Here is a 21,802-nt window from a genome sequence, read left to right on the forward strand (position 1 = left end):
TGTGACCTGATTGAGCCTAAATCTGCCCCCATACATTCTCAATGGTTACTCTGCTCGACACGAGGACTTCAGAAAATGGAGGGCGGGGATTGACTAGAATTTGACACTGTGTCTCAGTAGCACACCTTGTTGGTTACTGAGCTGTGGTGTCATAACCAGTTCATCCTTATAGACTCATATATGGGCACATGGAGGGGAGAGACAAGAACACATGTCAAGTTAAGAGCCATGAAATCTGGTAGGAGTCGAAACAGACGTAAAGCTAATGTCATATATTACAACTGATACATAATTGTTAATTTCATGCACAATAACAAGAAATGTTGCCTGGGACGTGGAAGTCGGCATGTGCCTCCACATGCTGAGATACTGAGAGATCAAAATACATCCTTAAAAGCAATGGATTATCTGTTTACCCTGACTCTTTTCTTTCTTGTGTGCTTTCCACGTGCATTTGTATGTGCCACTTCCAGGAATAAAAGCATATTTGACTTTTCGATAACGCTGTGTGCATGTGCTTGTTTCTGTGTCCTGTACATGTCACACTACTACAGTTAGATCTCCTTTCTGCCAAGTTGTACCGACCATCCTAATGGAGCATGGAAATGTTTACAGGATTATAAACACAGTCGCATTAGTCTTACAGAAAATGTAGTCACTGAATGCTTTGTACATCCGACTCACACACGTGGTGTAATGAAGATAGTCTAACAAACAAGCAGTTGCATGGGCTCACATTATAAAGAGGAGAATTATGGCGTACTTGAACCATCTATATCAGCATTCGTAGCAGTCGACAACATTCCCAACACTTTTAAAATGTTGCAACTTTGTCCATACAGCGGCATCACACATTGGCTTTAAATTTTCCTTGTTTCTTCGGGTCAAAACTGCAGGAAGTTGCACAATTTTGTGCTCTTATAGAGCTTGCGTTGTCATCATTAAGAGCCTCTATATATGTACACTGCGAGACAACGACCTCCCTAAGTGATGACTTATAACCCCCGTCTTTCATCAGCCAACTCCAACCTAAATGTCTGCAGATTTCCTCAATTTGTCCCACACTCTGGTCCTCTGCTGTGATAAAATGTTCTTCCCATTGCCTTGGCACCCATCATCATTATACCCTAACAGGCAACCTGGTTTCCGCACATCTCGAGATCTGTTCAACTCTGCTTCCTCTTAACCTCAACTAAAATACTATCAGCTACAGCCGTTTGCTTAACAATCAGTGTATTGCCATGTTCCATACTGTCGCCTGTTGTGCAATCCTTGGCTAAACCTCAAGCAATTCCTTTAATTGTTATCTCTATGACATAATGCCTCTCCATTCTTGCACAGAACGTGTTTATAGTTAATTCACTCAAGGATCAGCTGGTATAGCTTTGTCTTGACATTTGTTTTCTGTCATAATCATGCAATTGATTGATTTTGATTGATTAATTTATTGAGCATTTTTGTTTTCCAGGCATGGACTAAAGGCACGCATGCCTGACAAAGCTCGCACACCCCACATACAGTTCACACGACACTCGACACGTTTTTGTTTATTACAATACTGTTTTACTCAAGCATGCATTGAAAATGAAAAAAAGACAATCTAACCATGTGTATTTAGAATTACTACACACCAGTAATGAAAAACAGTGCACTGGTAATTAGGAAGGCATACTATAGATAGAAAACCTGCATAAATTCTTTATACTCTACTAAATAATCACGCAATGTAATGGAGCAGCTGGACAACACTATTATATAAAAAGGTGCACTTATTATAAGAATACAGATCCATCGTTCAAAATAAAATCATTTCAACTACTGAAAAATTGAGTATAATAATTGTTTGACCAAAAATAATGATTTAATTAGTTTTTTTGAATAGTTGGATGCTTTGGCGAGAAACACTTTTTTTTTCATAGTTCATCGTTGATTTAGGTGTGTGCAGAAGTACTGTAAATGACTGAAAGATTATATAGGAGTGGGTGTGTAGCCACTACGAGACCCTTTTATTAATGTGCTGGAATGCCCTTCAACAGGCAGTGGGGGGGATCGACTTGAGCACATGCCTCCCTTCACCTCCGAAATTGATGTGACCAAAAGTATGTCGCCTGCCCAGCCCCCCTCCCCCATACACCGAATATACTCATGCCTTCACATAAAAAATGGGAGAAAGAGAGAAAAATTGCTTCAGTGGGCCCTGCAGAACGGCTCGTGAGCAAGTCTGAAGTTGAAGTTTATTCATATGCAAAACATAGGTACATAGATGTAATATACAGAGGAGGATCCCAAAGTAATATTACTGAAAACGGGACCCTCAGTTAGTAACTACAACAGAATCGTAAAATTGTTGGCAGCATAACAGTGGATATATAGCATATTAGTCTATTAGTTGCAACAAAGCAAATTATGATAACGAAAGAAAACCCGACAAACAATGCTCTAATCGATGTAGTGTAACAGAAATAACAACGGAAGTGACAAAAATTAGACAATATTTAAAGGCAGAAGAAGGAAAAAAAAGAATGAACAAAGAGAAAAAGAAATGTGGTGCAGTGAGAACACTGCAAAAAAAAGAAAGAACAGGTGATACTTATTAGTTGGGTGACTATGAAAATACAAATATTTATTCGGAAAAATTATCAGAGGTTAGCAGAAAATCTTTTAGCGAAGCCTTGAAATGCTGAAATGTAGGTAGTATATTAAGTGAAGCAGGAAAACGATTCCAAAGTGCAATGGTAGCGAATCTACGTCAGAGACCACGACGGCTAAATGTTCAAGAATGACCAATTTCAGATACCTATACCAAGATAGGCATGCATGTACTATAGCCTTCTTTGAAGTTTGAAATCAGAAAACTTGACAGACCTTTAAAAATTATGGGGTTTTACGTGCCAAAACCACTTTATGATTATGAGGCACGGGGGACTCCGGAAATTTCGACCACCTGGGGTTCTTTAGCGTGCACTTAAATCTAAGTACACGGGTGTTTTCGCATTTCGCCCCCATCGATATGCAGCCGCCGTGGCCAGGATTCGATCCCGTGACCTTGTGCTCAGCAGCCCAACACCATAGCCACCGAGCACCCACAGCAGGTTTGACATACCTTCCTCTCGCAATTAAACCCACAGCCGTGGAGGTTTGCCAGGATGTTTTGCATGGTTTGCACTACATACATGAGTGGACAAGGTGTGCCCTTGAAGATTTACGTTGCAAGTTGGTACAGGCAAGGGAAATTGGCAATTAAGAAGCATTGGAGAGGGGGGGGGGCGGGGGGTGTAAGTGATGATGCACATCTTGAGGGTGCTGAAGCCCAGGTTCCACCTCTAGATTCGTCAGTAGTGAAGGCTTACAGTTTCTCCAATTACAGTTAAACCTGTGGGCACAGTGCTTTGTCTCATATATGGCAGCAAGGTGAATATGGTATTCCGAAGTAGAGTGCAATTTTTTTTTTTTTAAGGAAGAGGAATGAAAAGTGCTGCTGCTGCATGGGAAGAAATATACTTCTGCTTGCTTTGTGTAGTATTTCTCTGGCTTTAATTGAGCATGGTGTTTTAATTAATGTGCATACTATATAGAGTGCCCGAGAAATTTTGAGATTTTAGGTTAATTTCGATCTCCTGGATACTCTTTGAAGTGAACCCAAAATCTCAATATACGCACCTCAGAATTTTGCCCTCGATTAAATGCATCATAATGAGTATATTATAAAAGAGAAAATAATAAGGCAAGCAACGCGCTTTAATTCTTCAGTTTACGTAATGCCCTTTCGTCTTTCCGTGGTGTCAACTTAACGAACGTATTTTAATGGAGCGCAAAACGGCACAGAAGCACGGTTAAATAGAGTAGCCGCACTACGTTTGTGCGGATTTGCACAGGTTGCACCGCCAGACATCCGCAACAAGCCGGTCGTGTCCGCAGCTGACGAAATGACTAGGGAATAACTCCACCTCCTAGGTACTTTAGGGCGAGTTTCTCCCCAGAGGTCTCGTATCACGACCTACTGGAACTCCAGACCTGCACAGATATCCGGCTTCTATGGGAGCAGCTTGCGCCCACTTTCGTTCAACCGACTGCCGTAGGTGGCGCTTTTATAACCTGTTCGTCGTAAAGCAAACAGGTCCGCAATAGACATCAGTAAGAGGCGATTGGAGGATTGGTGGAAGAAAAGTAGGGAAACGACAAAGGACGGAGACGTACAGAAGCACAGTTCGCAATAGGGTATCATAAAATTTGTACGTGGTAGTTCATAGTGTTTTTTTTTTCATTGATTAACCTAGGTAGGATATTAGGCAGCATAGTAGCAAGAGCTTGGTGGCGCAAGCCACCGCCCCGTTCCAAAGGGGACGCTCATAACATCCATCCATCCGTCTGCTACGCGGTGGGCGGTTGTGCGGCGTTGTAAGTAGTACGGCAGCTGTTGTGTTGCGACGAAATGCTTCTCTAGTTGACGATTTTTGCTAACACAGTGACAGAGATGTCACAAGGCTTTGATCGGTCACTTGGCTCCAAAAGTTGACTCCCCGAACCTAAAAAATGTCGGAGCGTGTAGTCCGCTGCTCTCTAAAATAGCGTCAAATAGCCGCTCCCACTGCCTTTTTCAAGGAGATTATTATAAATCGCATTGTGTATAGAGTTCGCAACGTACCCAACAGTTTCATATTGTACACGTTGTAAAATTCGCGTCTGCGCTCTTTAGAAACTTGAAGCCACCGTAATGTTCGACGACAGAACGATTACCACTCATTTTAACTCTTAAAAGTTGTCCGTGAATGCGTCACGAGTTCAAAAAGTGAATTACGCACACAGCTGCACTGCGTACGTATCTTCAGCACCACCATTATGCTGCCGCGTACTACGCGGAAAAGCTAGCTTTACAGTTTGAAAAGAGTTCCGTGACACGATTTTAAGGCCTGCACTGCAGCACGTTTTCAAGCACTGGGATCGCTTAATTTTTTGCAAGCTTTCTACTGAGCTAGACATCCAACGATATTAAAAACAAGATATGCTCACCTTCCCTTGAAACAGAATCGATCAGACTATTGCACATATCGGGTGGAGGACTTACTAGTGAATACTTTTACTATACTTTTACCAGATCATCTTCCTTTCACTACGGCACACAGTAGTAAATCCTAATGTCATCTACGACATTAGGCTCTCTGTAATCAACTAAAGAAAGCTAGATTATCCTATGAATCTTTTTAAACAATTTTTCCAGTCTCTTAAGGAGGCTAGGAAAGGGAAATTTATGCCATTGATCTAGCATTGCAGCGGCCACCTATGCTCGTTGTTTACATTTCTTGCACCGCTCATCCTCTTCTAGTTTCACTATTCAAACGCAAAGCATTCGCAAATATGTCTTCTTTTGTATATTTGTGAATTTATTCATTTACCGCCAAAACAAGCGCTTTGTGCCTGCCGAAATGGCAAGACAAGCGCTGAACAGATCGCAGAAGCAGACGACAGCGAACAGGTTATGACTAGCGCCACTCTGCTCGTACGTTCTTTCCCTAGCGGCAAAAGGGGCGAACTAGACCAGGCGTGCTGGAGGAGGGAGATCTGTGCAAGTCTGTAGTTCAGTAGGTCTTGCTACGTATGCGAATGAATCACGTGGATCGTCCACGTGGTTTTGCATAGTATTCGCGGTTTGTTTTGCTGCGACATTTTTGCCGAAAAAGCGCGCGCCTTCAAACAAACAACGCAAATTTCTCGCTTCCCTGACGTACACTGCCGAACCTAGACGCATTACTTGACTCGGCGGACTTGGCGTACGGCGGTGAATGCCACACAACTTTTATCCTTGCCTAATGTTTGTGATACCGCATCGAGCCGTGCATTTTTTTTTTTTTCCTTTTCGCTTGAATGCGGAAGAACGCGTATAACACCTGCATTGTGAGATCACGTATATCGTTTCCGTGCGACTGAATTTGTAAACTTGTGACGTGGCGCTGCTTACGTCCGTGTTGTCGGGACGAATTACCACGGGAGGTCACGTGCATGGTGTCGCAAACTAGTTCGCTAAAAAGTTTCCTGGACCAATTTTCGCACGTGGTCAAGTCGGGCGCTCAGTTGTGCCGCCGCGCCGCTTCAAACCGGTCAGAAGGGTGGCACTTTTTTTCGTTAGCTCGTCGCCGGCTTGCTCGCGAGTTCGTTGTCCCGCGCCGACCCCGCCGAACCGAAGAAACAAGAAAACGCCTCGTATATCTAGGTTGTTATAATCTTCGTTATACCGGAGCACGCCCGGTTTGAGCAGAGCAGACGCCACTTCTTCCCCACCCTTCTCTCTTCCGTACACGTCAAAGAAGTCACTTGATCGCCTTTCCACGCAGCGCGCATCGGACGACACTTCGGCGGGGCGAGTTGCGTGTTTTTCTCGGCATCGTAATTCGGGCGCATCGAAGTTTGCAGCGATGTCGGCTGGAGGTGACGCCTCGTCGGTCCCGGCTCGAAACTGTAAGTATACAAGCGGCGCGAACCAGGTACTCGTGTTTTACTGCCGACGATCGAGTTAACTAATTGCGCGCGAACAATCGCGAGATCGACGATATATTGGGCGTCGCGCACACCCACGTACCCTCAGGGTTCATCGCGCATTTCCGAGTGTTTGCTTCAGTATATCGCAACAATCCATATGATATCAAGCCGTGGGATGTCGAAAACCGGTGCTAACTATCGTCGTACGTACTCGGTTCAGGTTGCCCATATCAGCTGATCGTCAACTTCAAGGGTTTCACGCGTCATACTCCAGACGTGAAGCACAATTAACTGACGGAATCCTAATACTGATTATTGATACGTTCGTATATATGTGTCCCGGCCGATGCGAGGTCTTTCAGGCGTGAGTGAAAAAAAAGGTGCCGATTGAGAACGTCGCAAAACACCGGACGACAGTCGTAAGCACCGCGCGCTTCAAAGATTGCGAGAAAAGCGCTTCGTCATTCACCGCGACTGACGTATCGCCCGCCGAGCTTGTCGTCTCGTCTCGCTATCGCTATCGGCGCACGTAGAAGAGCAAGCGCGCTAGCCTGCGCGCTGATACGGAGATATCGGCTGTCGCGCGCGCCTTGACGTATGTGCCGGTCTTGCTTGCGTATAGTGGTCTCGCCTTGGGCGTCTTGTGAGGGCTTCCTCCTTTCGAAAGGCGAGGGTGACGGCAATTGCGGCCTTGACTTTGCGCTCGGCGCAACCACGTACGCACGCGTGCTTTCGCAGTTGAGTCGTATTAGTTCGCCCAGAAGTTATTCGGTACAGCGCGTTCCGAAAAAAAAAAAAAAAAAAGGCTGTGGCTTAGCTAAGGAGCCCAGGATGCGAAGCGTACTAGCCTTTTAGTTGTTGAACCACTGTTTAGCCTGGTGAACTGCTGTTGCTTGGCTATATTTGGTTCGGCTAGACGAAGAAACAACTCATGCAGGCGAGCGCACGAACTGAGACCCGGCTGTGTAGCTACGCGGCCGCAAGCGAGCGCACGAGTTGAGCCTCCGCTTTTGCAGCTGTTATGACGTCGTATGGTAGCTACGCGGCCGCGCGCGGCGCAGCAAGGAAGAGCATGGTTGTGCGGCTAGTATGCTTCGCATAAAAAAAAAGAAGTGCACTCTGACGCACACACTGTTGACGCTGTGCTTGGAAGCTACAGACATAAACAGGTTCATGTCACAAACATTCTTCCACCAACCCTGCATGTCCACAAGAAATGATAAATTATGGAAAGAAAAATGCAATGTGGGGATGTCAAGCTCAAATATTTGCATGGCTAGAGCGAATGGTATCGTAACTTAAGGATCCACGAAGCGAAGCGGCTTCAGTTATCGAAATCAGCAGCAACATATTTGTGCGCATTTTCTATTCAGTCTTTGGACAGCTTGTCTCAAGTTTCATACATCCATGTTTTGATGTACTGCTGACGGGGGCATGTGTGCGCTGTAAATATTAAACAAACACTTGGATTGAGTTTCTAGCACTTTCTGCACATCAGTAGAACTTGAACAGCTTGGAATGCACTGCAGCTGCAAACAGTTACTTACGTGTTGAAGCTGTTGTCTTTTTGTGTTTGCCTATGATGTGGTTTATTTCCTTTAAAGCAGAGCCTACTGTGTCTACAATTAATGCACACAGTATACGGCTTCCACTACAATTGCAAGTGTGTCATACTCAAACACAAAGATGCCATCTTACACGAAAAGATAAGGCCATATCACTCCTCAGTAAAAGCACTGTTATCAGCAACAGCCAAGCTTGCAACCATCATTGTATGTTACTTATACTGATTACAGAATTACACCTATTGGATGCAGTGCCGTGTTCATTTCCTTCATCTTGAAGCTTTAAATTTGTTACATTTGAAACATCCCGCAGAATTTTGCCATAAGGTGTACATAACAAATCAGAACCAATAACTCTGAGCTCGGAAAAGTGAAACCACAGCTGTAACGCTTAGATCTTTTCGGTCCTGGAATTGTGGCCATCTTATCAGCCTGACGTCTGTGGCGCGCTCCTGATAAGGGTCAGGCCAGACTGGAGAACCACTTATCAGGGCAAGCACAAGATCATCCTGCCGACTGTCTCGGACGGTCTTCGTCCGCGGTCACTCGGTGCGCGTGCTTGTTCCTGTGAAGTGGTGTCTGCACAACTCCTGCTCACATTTCACCGTTTCTGAAGTGCTTCTGGTTCTATAGATACTTATGAGAATACCAGGTATGTGATCTTAGACAGCGTCAAATTTTTCTATTTTGTGGCCACTGCTAACATTGTAGGTTTCATTTTTTTACTCGGTGAGAGTGAGTATTGCGATATCTGCTGTTATGGTAACCTTACATCATTGACTTTGATCTGACTCTTACAGATTAAAAGTTAACTTAGCTTATACTCTTTGTGATAGTTTTATGAACTGCCTTGGTGAATTGTTCGTGCATGAAAGCTTCCGTCTATCTTGTGTGCCACTGTTCAGCTGACTGGGAATTCTTCAGGCATTCCTTTTAAAGCACGTTTTATACTCTTGCGAAGTTAATCTCAGGCACACTCTTGTGTCAGCTAGTATGCTTGTGAAGTTGCTTCGCTTGCATGTTATAGCATGCAGGCATACATCAAGAAATCACAGTTGCTTCACACTTCAGCTTTGCTCTAATGTGTGCCGATTATACTGGTTTCTCCACTTGGCAGTTGTTACCAACTGTCGTCTCAGCGAATCACTTCTGTTTCTCACTCAAGTATTGTTCAGGGTATCCTTATCATGTGTTGTGCAAGTTCTTCTATTCTTAGATAGCTACCTTGATTGCACCAGCTTTGACTTCACATTTGTAGAATGTCTGCTGCATTCTTTTGACATTTTGAAACTCAATTTCTTAGTTGTGGTTTGACCAGGCTCAACTATGGAAGATAATTCTTTGCTTACACTAAACCATAAGTCTCGATCGTGACATATAGTAAAAGTTGTTATAGTAAAGGTAACTTCCATAAAGGAATGTCCTTTTTGCAAATTTCATGTTTAGTTTTTAAGTCATTGATCTTATTTTATGTTTCATGTTTCATTGATCTTTCTCATGTTTCATGTTTCATGATCGGTTTCATGTTTAGGTTCTTGTGTACCAACAAGTGCACGAATCATGTTTATGCTCAAATACCTACACAACAGACCTTTGCTATAAAGTGACCCATGTAGTTCAGTACACTTATCATTCTCTATTGAGAGTAGCTTTGGGGAAGATGCCTAAAATTAACAATTCTTGCAATTTCTTAAGCTTCAGTGCACAGGTGTTGACTGCATCACAGCAGGTGTATAGTCCTCCTAGTCAAAAGTTTGGTGAAATTTCATCTGATCTAGTGTCATAATAAAAAATATTGCTGACGAAGTCAAAGTGTAAAAAAAGAGATGTTTTGGAAGGTTCCTTGGTCGCTATTTAGGAATGTGTACATAGTGGCCAAAAAGCTTGTGTAATGGCTCCATATCTTTATACCTTAGGCTTATGTGGTGACTAAGCAACCTGTAAGGGCTCCACAATGTCTTTTTGTTGACGCCTTGACTTGGCCAGTGACTGCAACGATTTCGTTGTGGATAGTCCGCATTGAAAGGGGAAAATTGTCATCCACCCGTAAGCAGCATGATTCTACAAAGGAAACCCATAACGGGTTTCTTAGAAAGAAAGCTTTGTAGTTGAAGAAAAATTAATTCCGGTCTAGGAATTTTTCTTCAACTGTGAAGCTTTCTAAGAAACTTGTAGGGGTTCCCTTTGTACTTTAATGCAGCTTACAGGCGGATGACAATTTTTCCCTTTCATGAACTTCCCTCCACTTTGCAAGCTGCTGCAGAACTCGTTCACCATAGTTCTCATCGGCTTGACTCATACGTCTACTCTTTCAACTCTGCACACTCAGCCATGGAGCCTGGATTTATGCAACAGCCTTTAGAGAAGTGCGATGAAGAGCTTCACCAGCTAGTCTTGAAGGAGAAGCAGCGACAGCTGCGTGGCCTTGAGATGATCGCCTCCGAGAACTTCACCAGTCTGGCAGTCACCCAGTGCCTTGGGACCTGCCTCACCAACAAGTACTCAGAGGGATACCCTGGGCAGAGGTGAGGCCACGCCTTTGTAGCCTTTGTTTGTTTATCTGTTTGTTTGTATTTCTTTCTTTCTTTTAATTTTGGGTATTTGCCATGAGGCATAGGCAGTAAAAAATTAACAAGAAGGGACACCAAATAAATGCATGCAGCAACGTTTGATGCAGGTACTGCAGCAATGAGTTTGTGCATTCATTGTTCACTATCCAATGCCCCGGTAGTTGCATTGAGAGACAAATAGAAACTATTTTTAACTTTTATTCGCCCAAGCTTTATCAAATTTTTGCCCAAAGAAAAGCATTTTAATAACACTTAGAAACACCTCATGTGGGAACTTAGAGCATCAGAAATTTATTTGTAACTTCGGGGGAAGATTTCGTGGTGCTCGTTATGGAAATATGAAATAAGCTGTTAGTGTGAAACAACACCTCTGTGTCCGTACATTTCCTTACTGTTTGTTCTTGACTTTGAGGGCCAACTGTCTGGCATCTTTTGGCAGGCTGTTAAAACATTTGGCAGTGCAAAATGTGTTTAGAGCCAACAAGGACAACACCAGAACAACAATCATGGAAAACACAAATTTAGAAGTATGAAACAACTGGCTCAATAGTGCATATTGTTGGGGAAAAAAAAGAAAAAAACATTGCATTGATTATGCCTGAAATCTTTGGTCAGTCATCCTTGTTGGAAACTCCACGTGCAGAGTATTGTTTTCCATTTAGGAGATGGTGACACAGCGGGACATTTTTGTTGGGCAACCGCACACAATGTTCGAATCCTGTTTTCTCTGGCTTGAAGGGGCAGGGTGTCCGGACATGGGAGATTAGCCTGCCCAGTAGGTAGCCATTGCTTCCTTGAATACCTGAGCTAAATATTGATTCCTGCATGCACAGCAGGGAGCTAGAGCATTGCTCAAAACTTTATGCCAGCTCTCTTTCTCAATTCAGGCCAATTTCTATGCTCATTGTGACACGTCATTAACATGATCACCATTGGCTGGGTTTCCAGCGCTTTTGGTGGGGCAAAAAAATTGACAAGCCGTATACTGGTGATGATGATGATTATATTTAATGGCATCTCTTTTGAAATGGGGCATTGCAAAATAGTCATTTACCACGCTTGAGCTAACCAGGTTTTACTATATTATTTTATTTGCCTACACCTGTAACGACAGGGCTCTATCTCTTCACTGCTTTCTTTGTCCTCTAATACTCTAAACGCCTCTTGCTTATCTTGAGTGCTGATTAGTTAATGGCCCCATCAGCTCTCCAGCCCAGTGCATCAGGAAAGTAGGCCTTCTGTATTGTCCTGGCTGGGGGAACGTATCTTGACATTCCATTACAATGTTCTGAATTGTCTCCAGATTTTGTCCGAGTGGACAACAGTACCCCAGTGCTGATACTACAGCCTCCAAAATTGATCAGCACAGCCTACCTAATCTTCAAGCCTATGCCAATATCGGAGCTGAGCGTAAAAGCTGTGCACACTACAATCGTCATGTCTCATGCGCTGCTGACCACGCACTGCAACAACATCCATTCCCATTGGCAGGTACTACGGTGGCAACGAGTTCATCGATGAGATCGAAATCCTGTGCCAGAAGCGGGCCCTGGAGGCGTACCGTCTGGACCCCCAGCTCTGGGGCGTCAACGTGCAGCCCTACTCCGGCTCTCCGGCAAACTTCGCCGTCTACACGGGCGTCGTCGAACCACACGGACGCATCATGGGCCTGGACCTGCCCGACGGGGGCCACCTGACCCACGGCTTCTTCACCGACAAGAAGAAGATCTCGGCGACGTCCATCTTCTTCGAGTCGATGCCGTACAAGGTGAACCCGCAGACGGGCCTCATCGACTACGACAAGCTGCAGCAGACGGCTGCTCTGTTCAAGCCCAAGCTCATTATTGCTGGTGCGTGAGAACGTGCTTCTGCGTTAAGCAGTTCAGTCCTAGCATAGAAAGTCTTGGGAAGCATAGAGTGACATTTATAGTGTTCAGCACAGAGACTTCAAAAGCGACAGACAGCAGAGGAGACATACACAAGCACTACATTAAACCAATGGTTTATTTGAAGGAAGGCTACCTAGACCTGCTACACCCTAGCTCGCTAATCTGTGTGACATCCTGATGGGGGTTTTCTTTGCGCCGGTTTACTCATAACAACCGCAGTGGGTCTTATTTCCTGTGTGTGTCAGTTCCTATAAAGTTGTAGCTCTTCTTATAGTCTGTCCACTGTGATGCACATGGAGTAACAGTGTATAGTTATACACTGGGAAGAATATGTATTGGTAAGAATATGCAGTGCTTGTGGTAACAGGGTTCTGCCCCCACTGGATGCGTGTGTGTGAGGTGAAAAAACAACAACAGATGAAAGGAAAGCATGGAGTTCAGTGTTTTCTTATATAGGAGAAATAATTATTGAATGTGCATGCTTTGTTACGTTTCCTCCAGCAGGAAATGATAGAGCCTTTTCACACAACTGTTGTTCACTATTGCAGCATTCATTATGTAATGTTCATTATTACACTGCTCCTTGTAACACTGCGCAGCCTTTCCTTCTTTTTTTTCTCATTAATCCACCCATTCTATTCATTCATTTGCCTACTGATGCTCGTTAGGTCACACAATGGGTGAATGCACACCATTTATTTACCTGTGAAAAATAAGGTCGGTACCCTCGCATGCAGGCGTGAGCTGCTACCCCCGTCATCTGGACTACAAGCGATTCCGCGAGATCGCCAACGAGAACAACTCTCTGCTGATGGCCGACATGGCTCACGTCAGCGGCCTGGTGGCTGCACAGGTGGCGCCGAACCCTTTCGAGTACTGCGACATCGTCACAACCACCACGCACAAAACCTTGCGGGGACCCCGAGCAGGGCTCATCTTCTACCGCAAAGGTATAGCATTAATTAATTAATTAATTCATTCATTCATTCATTCATTCATTTAGTGGACCGTACAGTACAACATAAGGTGAAGAGGAGAAAATGTTTCTTTCTCACATCGAGGTTCTAATCTCGGGTAATGCAGCCCACTTGCATGTTTTAAGCCGATTGACAAGCTATCGATGTTATCAGTCAACTCTAGGTCACTTGTGTACGTTCCTTGAATGTTATCTAAAAGTTGCACTTCTAGTTCCTCTGAATCTGACATTTTTTTCCACTCATCAAAGCATGGCTAGTGTAGTGTAAAATTTTTTTTGACCTCATTCTCTTTTATTCTTATCATACGCACTGGGGCTAGTATATGACCTAAGAATTATTTTAGGCCAATTCTGTTCCAGCCCTGACACACTCCGTTTCAAGCTGAGCCTGCCAGTTCTGATCGCGACATGGGCAGGGCATTGCTAAGGCCGATGACAAAGCACCAAAAGGAATTATGATTGGAACAGAATCATTATGTTAACCCTGCTCCATTTTTTGTACAGAGCCATTTCAGTGCAAGCACGTTTCTGCTTTCACGCAGGTGTGCGGTCCGAATCAAAGACCGGTGTGAAGGTCATGTACGACCTCGAAGAGAAGATCAAGCAGGCTGTCTTCCCGGGACTTCAGGGTGGGCCGCACAACAATGTCATTGCAGGTATTGTGCCTATGCGTTGTTTCTTGCACAATGCTGCGAAAAAGTTCTATATGTACAGTAAGACAGCATGCACTGATGTGCCCTTTCTGATATTTTTTTTTTTGGTAAATGAAAGTCAAAACCTTCTGAACCCTAATAAGAAAGGTACTGCCAAGTGTCAAAGCACCCTAAATAATTTGCTGTAATGTTTGTTTCTGCAAACCAGCTTCAATTTTGGTATGCAGGAAATGGATTCCTCTTGACAGACTGGCTGTAGTCCTCATTGTGACTTGTCGAGAGCTTATGGTACTCAGAGCCACAACCCAGTCTCTAGAGAACAACACACTGCTTTATTTCCAATATAAGTGGATGTTTGAACAGATGATAGCGGGAGGAATCAAAAGCACAGAAGAATGTGTTCAAATACCGAAACTCGAATGCATGATGCAAATCGAGTTGCCGAGTGTTTTCGTATTTGGCAGTACTGGGACAAACAGCGAGGACGAGTACAGCTTAGGCTTGTTAGTCGATCAAAGGGTTAACTTGCAGTATGTCGTACCAGCTTGTTTAAACATAAATAGTACTTCTTGGCCAGTTCTAATAAGTTCATACGTGGGCTCACATGGCAATAATGAAAGCCGATCAACAATATTTGATCGTCTATTTCTTGTAATAATGCAGATGGAAGTCTGTTTCGTTCAGCCATAGCATCGCTGTCAGCGCAGTCCGAAACAGCCTGTCAAATTACTGTACTTCATACTACATAGCTTGGACATTTGGGACGGAGCCAGGATTCCCATTACGTCTTGCGCGGCCCCAGTATCACTGTCAGAGCACATTGAAATGGCCAGTCAAATATATTTTAGTATTTTAGATTTGGAGTCGGGTTCCCAGTTGAATGTAGCATACAAGGTACGGGCAGCTCGCAGAAAGAGAACGCACAAACGCCACTGCCTCCTTATTGATTGTTCCAGGAATTGCAGCTGCACTCAAGCAGGCCAGCACCCCCGAGTTCAAGGCCTACCAGGAGCAGGTAGTCAAGAACGCGAAGACGCTTGCCAAGGAACTTCAGGACCGAGGCTACACATGCGTCTCAGGTTCGTAACGACACTGTCACCGCAAATCCCGTCGTGCAAACAGGCGAAAACGTGTTTCCTTTCCTCTAGAAGATGCCCCTGATAAGAAAACGTTTTCGGTGCAAGAATTCGAGAGGACAAAAAAAAAAATGTTGCAGCCATGACATCTGCACTGGTGTAGTACTCAAACCTCATTGTAGTGAAGTCATATTTGACATGAAACTGCATATTTGACATGAAACTGCACCTTGGTCACATCCCATTTTCATTAAAATGAATGGCTTTCTTTTGCTGCATCTGCGTAGCCTGCTCTATGCCATTGGTACAGTGCATGATCGTTACAATGAAGGATTTTTTATTGTTACTAAATTATAAATTTGTAAACTTCGTGCTTCAGTGTTTTTTTTTTAGCTTGCTGATTTTTGACAATCTTTGTAAAAAAAAAGGCCCTGAATTAGAATTCTGCTTCCAATAGTTGGTTGAATTCTGTTTCCTCACTCATAAATGTGCCAATCTTTTTTTTTTTTGAAATTAGTGCAGTGGTTGTCTTATGTGAACATTGCGGCTTTTTTATGTTTAATTTATTAGGAATTTTTCACCGGCTAACCACTGTTGCCAAGTTATCGCTCGGCTCGGGATGTGCTTACACGTATCGGAACTTTCTTGGATGTTGTCGCGAATTCTATAGCAAGAGTATGTTGTCTAATTAGATTGCGTGCGTAACACGAGTGGTAGTATACATTCTGGAACACACACGAGCACCAGCGATTACGCTGGGATGTGCGACAAGTCACATACAAATATGCGACGGACTTGACCTGTAGATGAGATTTTCAACAGCCGACGACTGCGTTTGCCATTATCATTGTTCTTTGAGTGTCTCTTAATTTCCGTGGGCTCAAATTCTGTCCAACAAAGCGTTAAATTCATGACCCACAGTTTTGCTACTGTCTAGTTCTTCACCGTCACTACTATGTGACAACAGGTACAAGGATAAGACTTTACATTAACAAAAGCTTAAAAAGAAAAGAGGTAGTTCACAGGACCTGGTCATTACCTGCATCCCATAAGAAACTTAAAGCTGTCTTTATTCAGGTTAGCACCAAGATCTCCTAGCTTCCCTTGCTCCAAAAGCGTTTTAGGCAATAGTCTATTTCCTCCATCTTGGATCACAAGGCTTTGTGACGCACTGTACTTGCACAATCTCTGAAACATATGTGCAAGGCGATAACAAGAGATGCAGTGTAGCTCAAACGCTATCTTGAGTGTGTCATTTTGGTGTTTCTGATGCAGTGCCAGCAATGTAACTGCTACGTATGTAATCTGAATCCTTTCCGTTTTTGCTTGCGTGTTAGCTTTGCACTTTGCATGTGGGGCAAGCAAGTTTGCCGAATACACAGGTGACCATAGATAAAGGCTATTGTTACCAGAAACACTGTGTGGACGCTTATCTAGAGTTTGTCCTGCCTCTTTATTGTGGACCTTTCCTTGATCTATGTATGGAGATTCTTGTGCAATATATATTTATCCTGTGAAAGCTAAGTACTATTCTGATAACACTGAGAGAGAGCAAGACCGTTATTGCAGAACATGAATGTTTTTTTCTTTTTCTTTTTCCCGTACCTGTAACCACATCAAAGTGAAAACGAATGAGTGTAGTACAGTTAAAGTTTCTTCTGTGGCAGTTTGTGTTTCATTCTTTTTTTTTATTTCTGTATGTTTACCATAACTGTATAAGGGCGTACACCATTTTCCCAAATTGTGGGCCCTTCAGAATTGAAGAGAGTGCTTTAACTCAATATTTAGAACCAGTAAAATTTTTTTTTCAGAAATGCGATCATCAAAAGGTTTATGGCTAGGTTGGCAGGTTTCTAAATTTCTGTCTGGTATAGCGCAGCCAGAACAGAGATGACAGAGAAGAGGGCAACATAATGCTCCTATGTCATCTTTTCTGCCATCCCGCCTGTTGGGACTGTAAAGGATGTCATACTTACTAGCCCTTTTGAGCTTCAGAAATTCACTGCAATACACGACATCTGCATAAGTTTGCGTGAAATTACGCAATTAACAATTCAGAATTTCAGTATCTGCTTGCCTGCACTCTCTGTAGTTGCTGGATCAAAAGCTATGCGCTTATCATTTTAGCGGTACACTTGCTAGCCTGCGACACCACCCGGCCGTGAGCAATTTCTGCGAATTATACCACAAATTTTTCTTATTCTAGAAAACCCACCCGAAAGCTCAGTACTGAAATGTTTTGTCTTTATAGTCTTTCATTGTCATCATTAGTTCATTGAAGCCCAGTGCAACTGAAGGTGACCTCTCTGTATGCTCTCCAGTTACCTCAATCGAGGCACTAATATTGTTTTGATGGAGAGTGTCAGGGACCCACTATGTGCCTTAGTGTCAAAGGGCCTTGACAGATTGTCGCCATATTTGCCTTCTACATGGCCCACAGTCTGAGGAGTCATTGCAGTTGCAACAGGAGCTTTGTAGTTTGACCAATGCCAGGCCAAGCAAACGATTACAATTACTTGTTTGGTTACCATCATTCAATTGGCTTCCTCCCAGAAATCTAGATGTTGTTCGGACAATGTATAAAAAGCTAGCAGTGGAGTCAATGCGACTCATTTATCTGGACAAGTAGGACTCACAAGTGAAATATAGATTTCAAGTGGTGTTACTATATTTTTGTTCTTTATTTTTCTATTTCTTCTGCCCTCATTCTTCTAGGGCCTCTCTCTCTCCTCTACTCACTCCCTTGTAAACCTGTTCATTAATAAAGAGCTCTCTCTGTCTAAAATTACTTTGCCTACCTACATGTTATCTTGTAGGCCTCTGTATGTGGCACTCATGCGCCCGCAACTCTCGCAGGAGGCACAGACAACCACTTAGTCTGGGTCGACCTGCGACCCACGGGCCTCAACGGCTCGCGAGCGGAGCGCGTGCTCGAGCTCATGTCCATCGCGTGCAACAAGAACACCGTGCCCGGCGACAAGAGCGCGCTCAACCCTGGCGGCATCCGCCTGGGCACCCCTGCCCTCACCACGCGAGGCCTCAAGGAGAACGACATCATCAAGGTGGCCGAGTACATCCACAAAGGTAGGAGCTCGCGTGGCCACTTTCGCTACGAGCAAACACTAGCTATGGACCATCGAGTGGGTTGAACATGCCCATTCGTTCGACCATCCATTCCCAACAGGTGGCAGCTGCGCTGTTGTGCTGAGGCTCGCGATGCCAGAGACGCGACAATCGTAACCGGGTATCGGGGGCGGTTTCATATAGTTTCCTTAGTTATACTCGCAGACAACATTCTGTCGCTGCACAGGCAAAAACTTTGGGGCCGGAGCTTCTCAGTTGTATTAAAAGCATGAATCGGAAAGTATTTGCCCCCTTTTTTTCTCTTTTTTTTTTTTGCCAAATCATGGCTGTAAATGCGAGGTCAACATAACCATTCCCAGCGGTGGACCTTTCTTGGACTGGCCTGGCCTTATCTGCTGGTAGCCCCACAGCACGGCGCTGCTGTCAGTTGTTGAAGATGGCAGTTGTGCTTCACACATCCACGGCATACAAGCAACAAAGTGCAATTCGTTTTCTATGGAGCAAGGGACGAACGGCCATCGAAATTCACAGGGAAATGCAGCCCATGTACAGGGGAACGTGTCTCGCTTTGAGAGGTGGCAGGTGGTGGTTTTGCGAGTTCGCAAAAGGCCGTGAAGGCTTGCCTGACAATGAGCGTTCGGGCAGGCCGCATGCAACATTGACTGATGGCAGGGGCATCTCAAATTTAGTGCTGCGATGGGACAAATGTCTGAACCGGTGTGGGGACTACGGTATGTGGAAAAATTATGTAAGGTATGTAGAGTAGTATGTATATATTTGTACTTACCTGTATGTACCCTATTTTCGCTTATAAAAAATATGGCCAAAGACCTTATGATTCACCCTCGTAGATCGCCAAGTAGCACAGATGGATTTAATTTTGCTCTTGGTTTCCCTGCCTTTAACACTGCTGTGCCCAAAAGCAGTAACTATTAGCAAAAAAAGTTTCTTAATATTTCTGCCTGTTTTATCTTGTAACAGAAAATAACGAAATGTTTAAACAAGGCACATTGTGTTGCATAATAATCCCTTGATATCTTTTGTACATAGACGAAAAGAAAGTTGTGCATCAGGACATGTGGCCTTTTCTTTTCTTTTCTTTTTCTTTTTTGACATAATGTTTCAATGATGACAAGTCCTATTGGAGTTAGGGATGCTGGAAATTGCAGTGTGTTCTTAAAGAATTCAACATTTTAGTGCTCAGACTGCATGGTTGAGGCTGGTCTGGAAAGAGCAAAAGCCCTCGATGCCATTTATTAGTTGGGAACGGACTGGGCAGCCCGATAACAACTGTGAATTCATGACTGCGTGGGAGGGAATGGGTGCTGCCATATCGTCCAGGACATTCATTTTTCAGTTTGACCATTACTTCGACATCTCTGCGCTCTCGCCATAGACAAGCACTGCCATATAATCTTTCTGCAAATACTAAATGTAATCGCACGCAATGATATTGTCTACTACAAGAGCAGCAGTAAAGCTTGGCACTCTGTGCAGCAGAGCACACTTGCAGGCGCTTCGGTTCTGTAGCTTCGGACGCGTAGCCACAGAAGCTGGCCCGTGAGTATAGTAGTTTATGAGCTTTGAGCATGACTTGGCCGTTTTAAAATCAAAGTGCACGATCATTTAATTCAAGCAATACTAACACACAGGGCAGAAACTTGTAAGAAGTTGAGGATCGCCCAATAAGCGATAGAACGAAAGATGTTAGGTGCAACACTAAGAGACAGGAAGACAGCTGAACGGATTATAGAGTAAGCCGATGTTCTAGTTGACAGTAAACGGCCCATAATACCAAATGTTTTAGCTTGAATTATGCATTGCATGCTAAACCGTATGTGTCCTCCAGTAAGCTGGCAAAATTTGAGTGCATTCGGTGCAGGAGAATATTTCTCTTTGACTTTTTTTTTCGGCGTCGTTGAACCATACAGCAGTTAGGCAACAGTGAGTGGTGACAAAACAATTGCCACCCCTGCAAACAGATCCCTCAGGTAGCTGAAGCTGATCTTGAAGGCCGTGCTTTTGTGTACTGCAAACACTGGAAGAGACTGGAGGAGCTGGAAATACGGCATGTCTGCCGTGTGTCACTTTGTTTTTGCGTGTGCGTCTCAGTGGTTTGCTGCTTCTCTTTATTGCTCATTTAGAAAAACTGCGGGTGCAACGTTTTTGCCGACACCCTTGCCACACACAGCATTGGGCACCTTGGCTTAAAAAGTCAAACCTCCGGACCTCATTACAATAAAAGTTTTCACACACACACGCACCAGAGCGTGTGAAGGAAAACTGTTTCAAAACAGATGACACAGCCGAATGGGGATCACTATCAGTGGGAGGGGTTTAGAGGTAGCAATTTTAAAAGGAAATTTTAAGTTAAAATAGGCACTGAGAGCACTGCCTTTTGTGAGTATTCAGACAACTGTGTTATAGCCCCTTTAAGAGGAAAAAATAAAGTTCAGCAGGTCTGATAACTGGTGGTCTATTAGAGTTACAGTATGGGTGTCTAAAGAAGGGAGGTGCAGTTGAGGACAGCAGAGAATTGGGTGGTGTGATGAAATTAAGAAATTCGCAAGCACAACTTGGAATCAGCTAAATAAAGACAGGGGTGATTGGAGATCGCTAGCCTTCATCCTGCAGTGGTCACAAGTGGGCCGATGATCATGACCTTTTCGTGGGTTTTCAGGACTGGCCTTCGCCCTGGAAGTCAAGGCCAACTCGGGACCAACCCTGAAGGACTTTAAGGCAAAGCTCGAAACGGATCCGGTCTATGTGGAGCGGATGAACAAGCTCCGCGAGGAAGTGGAAGCCTTTGCACTCACTTTCTTCATGCCCGGCTACATGGATGTCTGAGTAGAGACAATTTTCGTCGCTCATTCCGCATTTGTTCCAACGTACCCGTCTGTATGTCGTCACCAAGCGTGCTTCGAAATTATTGTACAGTAGGATTGCAATCCAAGGCTACTGTGTGACGCTAAGGCTGAAGGAGGTGTTTTCCTGTACATATTTGCAATGTCCTCATTTGGTGTTTACTGCAAGAATTCTTTTCAGATCTCACACTGGATTTCTACACGTGTGCGCTGACAAAAGTTGACATCGTATCCATTCACGCACAGACGCCAGTACTTGAGTTATTGGTACCCAACGTACTGCAATACACAAGTTGCCACAACGATTTTAGACAAATTCACGAGGTTTTTCTTAAACTGCCATTGTCGGCAGCTGCGCAGCAATACGTTTGGGCCGGCAAGTTATTGTGCTCTCATCCTACCAAGCCCCGTTGAGTGTTTTATTGTGCAAGTGAGAGTTGGTGAGAGTATGTGTCAAATTGTTTATTTTTGCTACGGAACAAAATAAATACTTTATTTTCTTACACACGGAAGGCTCTGGGTCAGTGCCGATTGCTTCTCTTTTGCTTTGCGTTCTAGGTGTTGGCTCATTTATGTATAGTTTAACGTCCTGAGGCAACATCCAAGCTACAACAGGTGCTGCAGTATGCAAGGTGATTGGGGCACTGAACC

General features: G+C 44.1%; 1 protein-coding gene across 4 annotated transcripts; it reads left to right on the plus strand.

Annotated features, from left to right (window-relative positions):
• Positions 1–6,024: 6,024 nt before the first annotated feature.
• On the plus strand, positions 6,025–21,658 carry Shmt (serine hydroxymethyl transferase). 4 transcript variants are annotated; one of them, XM_065445568.1, is made up of 8 exons: positions 6,025–6,453; positions 10,363–10,564; positions 12,101–12,459; positions 13,236–13,448; positions 14,017–14,130; positions 15,084–15,206; positions 18,060–18,287; positions 20,968–21,658. In XM_065445568.1, the coding sequence occupies exons 1-8, from the start codon at positions 6,411–6,413 to the stop codon at positions 21,132–21,134; spliced, it is 1,449 nt and encodes a 482-aa protein (XP_065301640.1). In that variant the 5' UTR covers positions 6,025–6,410; the 3' UTR covers positions 21,135–21,658. The 4 variants fall into 4 exon arrangements, with proteins under 4 accessions (XP_065301640.1, XP_065301641.1, XP_065301642.1 ...); XM_065445569.1 differs by having other exon boundaries at positions 10,369–10,564; XM_065445570.1 differs by lacking the exon at positions 6,025–6,453 and adding an exon at positions 8,595–8,691.
• The last annotated feature ends 144 nt before the right edge of the window (positions 21,659–21,802 follow it).

Source organism: Dermacentor albipictus, chromosome 8 (genome assembly GCF_038994185.2).
Source record: "Dermacentor albipictus isolate Rhodes 1998 colony chromosome 8, USDA_Dalb.pri_finalv2, whole genome shotgun sequence".
Taxonomy (NCBI): Eukaryota; Metazoa; Arthropoda; class Arachnida; order Ixodida; family Ixodidae; genus Dermacentor; species Dermacentor albipictus.